Source organism: Nicotiana tomentosiformis, chromosome 2 (assembly GCF_000390325.3).
Source record: "Nicotiana tomentosiformis chromosome 2, ASM39032v3, whole genome shotgun sequence".
Lineage (NCBI taxonomy): Eukaryota > Viridiplantae > Streptophyta > Magnoliopsida > Solanales > Solanaceae > Nicotiana > Nicotiana tomentosiformis.
The window spans coordinates 171,411,470-171,421,318 of record NC_090813.1 but is presented as its reverse complement, the minus strand read 5'-3'; the positions used below and the strand labels follow the sequence as shown (position 1 = coordinate 171,421,318).

Below are 9,849 nucleotides of genomic sequence, written 5' to 3'. Positions count from 1 at the left end.
TGTGCAGATCCAGGTACCTCTAGTTACGGCGACTACTGATTGAGGAGACAGGATCTCGGAGACTATCGAGGTAGCTGCATGACGTTCGTAGGCCTTGACTCTCCTTCATTATCCTTATCTGTACTTCAGTTTTTACTCCTTAGATATTCTAGTAGACTGTCTTCTCACATAGATATTCATATACTCGGTGACACCCCGATTTTGGAATAGATTGTATTGTGTTGTGGGTTATTTCGGTTCCAAAAAAAAAAGCGGATATTCTTAAATATTAATTGTTTCCGCCTATATTTTTAAAAGCTATTAATGTGTTGAGTTAGTTGAGTAGTGGCTTGCCTAGTTCCACGATAGGCGCCATCACGACGGTTAATTTTTGGATCGTGACAGATATCCACACACGCATTTATGCGATCACTTAGTTGAAACGTGAATTATCAAAACCGTGTGAAACATTTTATATCATCTTTGAATCATTAAATTTATTTCTTTTTTCAGAAAAGGAATCATTTTATAGTTTTGTTCAACACCGGTCAATATTAACCCTAAGAAGAATAAAAAATGTCCACATTTGTAACTAAAAAAACCTTATTTAGTCTCATTATGTAATTAATTTGACATGTTGAGTGTTTCCACATTGGATGGGTTAAGTTGTATGATCTCTTTTATAATGGTGTGCGAAACTGATGTCGCAATTGTGACAAGCGCTTTTCGACGGGAGCTTCACATTTGCAATGTTTGGCGCATTTGTGAGGTTCTTGGTAGCATTTTCGATTTCTGCTACTCATTACGAGGCATTTTGGGATTTTAACTCATCCTGCCATTTTTTTAACCCTAGACTTGGGAGACAATTTTGACTTCGAGATTTTCACATAAAGCTTTGGGTAGGTAATTTCTATACATTTTTGTATTATTTCAAAAATCTTCATGGATTATTAACATCAAAAATATGAAATTTTGGAAAAAATATGAGGGTTTTCCTACAACTTAAGAAAATAAAAATTGAGGTTTTGAGTTATGATTTGAACTTGATTTTGAAATCTAATCACATATTTGGACTCGTGAGGTTATAAGTAGTCGGGATCTACTGATTGACTCAGGTTTTAACTGTGTGGGCCCGGGTTGACTCTTTGGGAATTGAAGAAAGATTGAAGCTTTATCCTATTGGAATTATCAAATCACCAATCCGAGATCGTTTACGGAAAAGTAAAACTTTGATAACTTTTTAAACTTAAAGCTTCCAAATTAAAAAGATGCACGTATATAAACGTTCCCATAAAATGGAAGGAATAACTGTCTCGAGCAATACAAGAGCAAGACCAAGTTAGAGTAGAATATTTTGAAAAAAAGGATATATGACAAAGCGTAGATAAGTACATATATAAACTAAAATAGATTCATGATTGCATGCTTATAGCTGAGCTATAATTTGCAACCAATCACAATTCACTATTGTATCAAAACCGTACATTATTTCATCAAACGTGGACTGGAGTAGAGTTAGGCGGGGTAACAGCTGAGGAAATGATGTGCTTTCTTCCACGTTCAGATCGGCTATTCTCTGCAAATTTAATACTTTTGTGGTGAAGTCCTTTTTGTTTCTCATCATCAGTCCATTCTGAACAATAATAGTGTTCTTCATTGTACTTTTTATCTTTTGAAGCTGGAAGAAACATACTTCCCCACTGTGGAAAATGAATAAAAGCTATAGGGACAGAACAAGCCACAGCCATGAACCCCATCCAAGTTAGCCCCGTCGCTGTAGAAAATCTTGTAGTTGAGAAGAAAATCAACTGTGTTAATCCACCTCCAAAGTTGCCTCCAGCACCAGTTAAGCCAGAGATTAAGCCTAATGATCTTCGCGACACGAAAGGGATGACACCATAGGTAGCACCACATGCAGCTTGAGCTCCAATGGAGAACAAGATCATGGCTACAATGGCTGTGGGAAGGGTTTCTGCTTTGCCAAGCCAAACACAGAATACTCCTCCAAATGTTTGCACTATCCACAAGATCCATAGCCTTCCTCTCATCCCAAATTTTCGTGCTGCTAAATCAGAAGCATATCCGCCAAAAGGACGAGCCACAAAGTTGATCATGCCATATGTTGCAGCTATAACTCCTGCTGTGTGAAGCTTTAAATTGAACCTGTAGACATATTTTGCATGTCATTATAGGAAGTTCTAAATTGTATTAATAGGCTATGAATTACCTGTCGTAAAAGTACTCCACGATGACATTGTTCATGCAAAGTTGAACTCCCATAGAAAATCCGTAGATGAAAAAAAATATCCATGTCCTGTAATTTGTCACTGCAAACCAAAATATCTAACAAAAGAAATAAACATGAAAGTCGATCGGTCAGCTATATATATGTGTGTGTGTGTGTGTGTTTTTCTAATTAAGGAATTAGAAAAACTAACCTTAGAAAATTTATCCTTGTGTACATCACCCCTCTTTTGGAGAGTAGTAAGATTACCATCTGGCAAGTCTTGGCCAAGAATCAAGACCATAACCCCAACGATGATATGAAGCCATCCAGGGATGAAAAAGGCAATACGCCAGGCAGTGAATGGAGTTGCTCCAGTTAGTTGAATTATGCGAAAAAGGAAAGGCATAAGAAGTTGAGTGACACCACCTCCCATGTCTCCCCACCCAGCTGCAACACCGTTAACAAGCCCAATAATCTGCCCATTAAACATGGTACTCGTCCAATATTGGCATGACACAAAAGTTGCCAGTGAAACTCCAATCATGAACCGAACAGCTACGTATCCCTGAGCTGATGACACAAAAGCAACTGAGAAAACAACAGGGGCTGTTAACAGATTGACAAAGGCACAGCCATATCTTGGTCCTATTAAGTCACAGAGTACACCCATGACAAGCCTAGAGAAAATGCTGCCAGAAACAGAAGCAACACCAGCATTGCCAATGTCTGATCTTGTCAAATCAAGATTGTCCCTAATTATGGGAACTAGGGGAGCTGCAGCAAAAGTGGAGATTAAACAGGTGAAGAAGGAGATCCAAGCAAGATGAAAGGATCTCATATGGGGTTGTGCAAATGAGAAGATTTTCAGAGTTTTTGCTTTGTGTTCTGAATCGACTGGCAAAGAAAATTTTGTATCAGAGGGGTGAGGTTGAGATGACACAGAAGAGAAGGCAAATGTTTGTTCTTTGCCAGTTAAACCATGCACAGAGCTGCCAATGGGACCTTCGGTATTAGCCATTATATATATTTCTCACCACACAAAAGAAGCTGTTTGGAGAAATATTTCTGTAGAAAAGAAGCTAAGCAGAAAACTTAATGTGATTGTGGTTCTTGGAAGGGAAGGCCACGGTAATATTTATAGTATCAGAGCGTTGACATTGTGAAAGCTCACAGATTGTTGGCCTCACCAAACAAATATTTCTTCTGGAGATGTGTCATAATATCTAGACGAAGTTTCGTTGAAAATTCATAGTATACGTAATAATTAAGCACTAGCTATATTCCTTTTATTTGAAAGTAAATGTTACTTCGTTTACTTTGCACAATGATGCCTCCTTTGTTAATTAATACATAATCTATTCAAGGGATCCAGTGGGATCAATAATCGCTCCATTTATTTGGGTTTTTGACTGACCTTCCTTCCTTTTACACTCTCGGATGATCTTTCATGCCGGTTCCTGCACTAATGGATATGATACCAGTAGTTACATCTATATATGTTAGGCCTTTATTTGGCCTTGATTTGTCCACATGGTAGTTTAGGTTTTATCAATATGGATAGTCCTCCCATGAATAATTTTAGGAGAATTATTCGGGAAGTGGTAAATAGTATTTTGGCGCGAATTAAAAAAATATTTGTCTTTTCAGCCCAAAAATCCAGTTGGGTGCTACAAAAGCGAAACGTCGTGCATCGCTTGCATTTAATAAAACGTGATGCTATGTGATTGGCTCTGGAATTTACGGTGGTTTCCTAGGCAATGATGGCTCTATGACTTCGAAGAGAAATAATCCAAAATTTCTATATTCTTGTTACTCTTTAAACCTTCTCATCTGCTCTCCTTGCTGGCTTCTTTACTTTATTCACTTCAATCATGCCCCCAAGAACTCTATTCCGTATGCTTCTTCATATCCTGAATCCTTCTTTCGTCGCACTATCACGTTTGGCGAGTTACTAGATACTACGCTACTAGGTCTAGAAGAGGAGGAGGAAGCCTTGTAGCCTAGCCTCCATTTCAAGAAGAAGTGGTTCCTAGTGCTATGGAGGGATTTCTGTTACCAGATCTTCCTCTAAAGATTGCCATTGGAGAGAGGATTTCCCTGTAGAGGCTCCTTGTGATGATGAAAGAGTAACTTGTTATCGTAAAGGTTACTCGTTTATATATACGCATCAGTTTAACCTCGGATTTTAGCCTCCAATTGATCTGGTTAGAGAGGAATTTTATCGTCACTTCAATGCTTGTCTAGCATAAATTGGCCGGGGAGTATGAGAGTTGTGTCCTGCCGCCGGTTTTTATCAAATTTAGTTTTGGTGAATTTCACTCATTGTCACCTCCTTTATCTTTATTCTTCCAAAATTTTTGGTATCGGGGTTTTTACTCTTAACTTTAGTAGAAAAACGAATGATTGTTGACCCCGAAGATGATTGAGATAGAGGGTGGTACAATAGGTTCGTGGTTGTTCCTACACAAGAGTTGATTGAGCCCGGTGCTCTCCATTTTCCTGAGGCGTGGAATTTTTCTCGTAATCTTCATAAACTCTTGTTTTTATTTTTTTACCGCAATGATTGTATAAATATTTCTTAGTCGTTATGGAGATAAATGGAGAAGCCGCATATTTTCATGCCTCGGTAGTGTAGATGTTATCTTCAGCCCCCTAGATCGAAGAACATGGAGATATATCTCTGAGAATTTTGGATGGAGAGTGAAAACTCGCGGTGATCTATCTTTCTACTTCCGTTAAATAAGTTATGTTTCTTTTCCAAATAGAATAATTTGACATGGTCTGGTAAGATTTGGAATTAGAGGATTTTAACCTACTGTTCCAGTTGTTAGACTCGGGGTTAAAGAGGCCCAAAAACATATTTTGACGTTGGCTGCTTTGAAAAGAAAGAGCAAGGAAATTCATTACTCCGAAGAGAAGAAAGAAGAAGTGGTTACCCTTTTTAAGAAGAGGTTTAGATCAAGCAAAAGCATGTTGAATCAAGGGCTGACCGAAGCAATCCCTAAATCAACCCTTCATGAACCTCAGCTTCAGCTTGTTGATGAACCTGAGAAATCTCTATTTTGTGAAAGTTGAAGTTGATCTTAAAGTGTCGACCGCAGTGTCTATTAGGGATTTATTTAATACTAATTTTGGTGGTTATGATGGTGACGACCACCCTTCCACCTTTGTTAGTGAAAATTAAACTTTAGTTCTCGTGCTTCCTTCTTCCCCTGTATCTCCGGGCCATTCCCTAATGTCCCTACTCAGGATGAGGCTGGTCTCTCTAAAAATGAGTAAATGCGCCAAGCTGTAATAGAAGTTCCTAAAGAGATCAATCTCCTAAGTCGTCCTGACCGGGCTACCTTTGGGTTGAAAAATCTTATTGGTTCCCTCGAGAAGAAAAGGTATATATCTTTTTCCTTCTCTTCTCTTCTTTTCTTAAATCTCGAATTTGAACAATATATCAATCTCATTTTAATGCTACATATTACTTTGACTGGTACAAAGTTCATGAAAAGAATTGCATGGTTCGAGAATCATACTACTAAGTTAATCGTGGAGGCTAGTGACTGGAAAGCCCGATTTGAAATTCTTAAAATTGAGAAAGAAATTTTGTATTGAGAAATGATTCTCTCCAACAACAAGTCAAAGTGGTGACCACGGATCTAGCAATAACAAAAGTAGAAGTAAAATAAATAGAAGGAAAGATGGACAAATGGAAGTAAATTTTGTTGAACAACACTCTAAGGCTGTTGAAAAGGTTCAGAGTTTAAAATAACTTGTTGATCAAAAGGAGGTGTAGCGGGCCAATGGATTCAAGAGAACACGCTGGCCAGAGAAGATCTTCGTACTTCGATGGATAAGGTGAGATTTCTTGAAACATCCTTTAATACCTTAAGAACCTCACTTGATGATTCTGAAGTGGAAAATAAGAACCATCGTGCTAAAAATGAGGGTTTAAAGGAGAAGTACGAAGCTCTTGAGATTCAGTCCAGGATGGACGTAAGCTGGACGTTACGTACTCGTTGCAGCATGTTGAAGGAATCTCTGGATGAGTCTTTTGAAGCAGCCCAACATATTATGCTTCAACAATTAGAAAAGGTTGAAGAAGTAATTGAAGCATCCTAACAACTTATGGGTTCTTCCCCCGAAGATAATTCTTTTGGAGATAGGTTGAAACTATACTTATCAGATGAGGAAGGCAGGGATGAGTACACTGAATCACTTTCTTAGACCCTGGCACTTCTAGTTGATCCTCCTCATGTTGATGATTCACCTTCTAAAGTTCTTCAGCTTTTCAAGTTGCTTCCCCGGGTTCCAGAGCTAACCTACGAAAAATACTTCCTTTGCTTTTGAGACAATTTCTGATGGGCTTTTTGCCTAATGTTAAGGACAATTATGCATGTTCGTTTTCTTGTATAATTTGCCTCTAAGGAGAAATTTTTTTCTTGATAATATTTTCGATTCACAGATATTTTTTGCTTTTTGTTTGCTATCTATATGACATTTCATAGCCTTGTTTGAGGCTAATTTCTCTAGTCTTAATTGAGTCCATTTAGGATTTGATATAAAAAAGGACCCTCTTATGTTTTTGACACTAATTAAGATGACGTCTCATCTTCATGTTCGGTATAAAATAAAATTTAGTATCCTTATTACTTATATAGGTGTTAAACAACTTGAGATATAACTCAACTTTTCATAATGCTTTGAAATATGCATTTGCTTATGAACAATACAACTACTTTTCAATATGTAACGACCCTTCCGGTCGTTTTATATATTTGAGCCCCATTTTTCCTTTAGGTGCTTCACACATTTGCATTTATGATTTTATAACTTGTGGGGTTGGCTAATTTTGTTTCGAAAAGATTTTGGGTTGATTTGGACCCTTTGGTTCTTGGCTTAGAAGGCTAAGTTAGAAATATTGACCAATGTTTGAAATTTGTGAAAGTGACCCTAGAATGGTGTTTTGATAGATCTGATAGGTTCGTATAGTGATTTTGGAATTAGGCGTATGTCTGAAATCTAATCCGGAAGTCCACATGTTAATTTGTGTTGTTTTGCCAAAAGTTAACAATTTAAGGTTTATAAGTTTTCCAAATTTTGATCGTAGGTTGACTTTTGGCTATCTGGTTTAGAATTTGGTTTTGGGAGTTAGAATAGGTTCTTTATGCTATTTAGAACTTGTCTGCAAAATATTGGTGTCATTTGGAGTTGATTTGATAGGATTCAGACGGTTGGTTGCAATTCTAGAAGTTCTTGAGCATTTCTTTGAAATTCATGGTTTTTGATGTCCAATTTGTAGTTCTGATGTTATTTTTATGTTTTGATCAAGCGAGCGAGTTTGTATGATATTTTTAGACTTGTGTGAATATTTGGTTTGGAGTCCCAAGAACTCGGATTAGTATCAGACACATTTCAGAATGGTTTTGAATTGAAATAGGATTTACTGGTGTGGTGGTGCTCTGATGTCCTAATTGCGAGCATCAGCCTCGCAATTGCAAAGTGGGCAGGGGAGGTCAGAAGTCACAAATGCGAATTTTCCCTTTCGCAATTGCGAAGTCAGTACATGCTTGGGTTTGGGTCGCATTTGCGACCACTTGGGCGCTTTTAAGAAGGAAGTCAGCTTCGCAACTATGAAGCCTTTGTCGCAATTGCGACTTCTTAAGAGGCTGTCAGGGTTCGTAATTGCTGCAACTGATTAAAAGGGCTGGGAGTCGGGAATCAAGCCTCATTTTTTATATTTTAGAATCCTATACTCGGTAGGAGACGATTTAGAGAGGAGATTTTCATCTATAAACATTGGGTAAGTGATTATACTCAATTTCCAACTATATTTCATGATTATATCTTAAATTTAAAATCAAATTTATGAGAATCAAAGAGGAAAATTGGAAATTTTTGTCAAAGTTTTGAAAAATAAATATTTGAGTTTAGAGAGTCGATTTGGACTCGGATTTGAAGACTAATCACGTATATGGACTCGTGGTGCTATGAGTAGTCGGAATCTACCCTTGGAACCGGGTTTTGACTAGGTGGGTATAGGTTTGACTTTTGTTAACTTTTTGAGAAATGTGTAAAGATCATAGCTTTATCTATTGTAATCGGTTTTCCTTGCACTGTTTGATGATATTAAGTCATTTTTGGTTAGATTTGAGTCACGTGGAGGCAGATTTTAGGGAAAAAGTTATTTTCGAGGGTTGATTTGGCCTGGTTGAGGTAAGTATCTTTCCTAACTTTGTGTAAGGGAACTACCCCTTAGGATTTGGGTTGATTGTGCTATTTGTGTTATGTGAAAGACAATTTTATGAGGTGACGAGTGTGTACACGGGCTATATGTGGTACTTGACCAGTTTTGACTATTTAGACTATTTTCATGCCTTTAATTGAATTTTCATAACGTGATATATATTTCATTGTTAATCTACTCTTGCATGTGTTAATCTACTCTTACATACTTTATTTGGCATTTTTAGCACTTGTTCTATCTCTTACTTTGTTATATTTACTCTCATATGCTTTAGTTGAAGTTGTTACCTCCCTTATGTTTTGTACTACTCTTACTTGAAGTTGTTATTTCTTGGGAATTATCTTCTTGTTGGATTATTGGCATTGAGATTGTGAAAGTTATTATCACATTGAGGTTGAAGTTGTTGATTTTTGAGACAGCTTTCCTTGTTGAGCATTTCTCATTTATTTTGTCATTATTTTGATTCTTGTACACATTGTAATTGAGTCGTGGGTTAATTGTTGTGGAAACGTTGGTATTGTTAATTTGGCAAGTTGTGGCATATGGACACTTGTGGTGTGAGTTATTATTATGTTGTGACATTGATACGCAAGTGGTGGTATAAGGATAGGGGTTGATACACATGTTGTGAGATAAGGTGGGCTTGATACGCGTGTTGATAGTAAGAGAATTACTTGAAGCCACACAGTGAAATAAGGGGACTAAAACACGTGTAGCTATTTCGGTTTAGAAAATAAATACAAGGCTCACGCTGTGATATAAGAAAAGATTGTGATTGTGATTGTGATTGTGACTGTGAAGTGAGACTATGAGGTGCGGTACCTCGGTTGTGATTCATGTTGCTCCTCCTATGTTGAAAGGCATTATTGGTTGAGCAGTTCTTGTCATTTCTTCATTGATTTTCTTGTACTTATCAGTAATTTTCTTCTTATTGTTTCATCATGTGTTCACTGCTTGTTTCCTTTACCGCTTAAATTTCCATTGTTAGCTTACATTATTGAAATGCTTACTTGTTATTGACTTCCTCGCTTTCCATATTTAGACTCTTTCTAGTTTTCTTTTATCCTAGTAGGTGTCTTGACCTAGCCTCATCACTACTCTACCGAGGTTAGGCTTGATACTTACTAGGTACCATTGTGGTGTACTCATAGTAAGCTTCTGCACATTTTTGTGCAGATCCAGGTACATCTGACCGCGTTGGACTCCAGTCATTGATTAGCTTCTGCACATGTTTGTAGGCCTCTAAGTCACCTTCTGCTTTTAGTTATATTATTGTTTATTTCTTGTTCTAAATAGTACTGTATTTCGAGACCATTAGTACATTATTGTAGAGCTTATGACTAAGTTCCACTAGATTTTGGGAGTTATTTGTCAGTTGTATCTATTGGGGTTCATTACGATAGCTTAA

The 9,849-nt window shown here is 37.3% G+C and overlaps 1 protein-coding gene across 1 annotated transcript; it reads right to left on the bottom strand.

Annotated features, from left to right (window-relative positions):
- Positions 1–1,239: 1,239 nt before the first annotated feature.
- Positions 1,240–3,295, bottom strand: LOC104113978 (high affinity nitrate transporter 2.4-like). Its single transcript, XM_009624315.4, has 3 exons — positions 2,418–3,295; positions 2,207–2,322; positions 1,240–2,142 (listed from the first exon to the last, which is right to left on the bottom strand). The coding sequence occupies exons 1-3, from the start codon at positions 3,222–3,224 to the stop codon at positions 1,473–1,475; spliced, it is 1,593 nt and encodes a 530-aa protein (XP_009622610.1). The 5' UTR covers positions 3,225–3,295; the 3' UTR covers positions 1,240–1,472.
- Between the last annotated feature and the right edge of the window lie 6,554 nt (positions 3,296–9,849).

What these genes read in the sequence shown, in the direction of transcription:
- LOC104113978 (XM_009624315.4), bottom strand. Translation starts at nt 3,224, where the DNA reads ATGGCTAATACCGAAGGTCCCATTGGCAGCTCTGTGCATGGTTTAACT. An exon ending in ACAAGGATAAATTTTCTAAG is followed by an intron (nt 2,323 to 2,417) that starts GTTAGTTTTTCT and finishes TTCTTTTGTTAG; the next exon opens with ATATTTTGGTTTGCAGTGAC. An exon ending in GTGGAGTACTTTTACGACAG is followed by an intron (nt 2,143 to 2,206) that starts GTAATTCATAGC and finishes ATATGTCTACAG; the next exon opens with GTTCAATTTAAAGCTTCACA.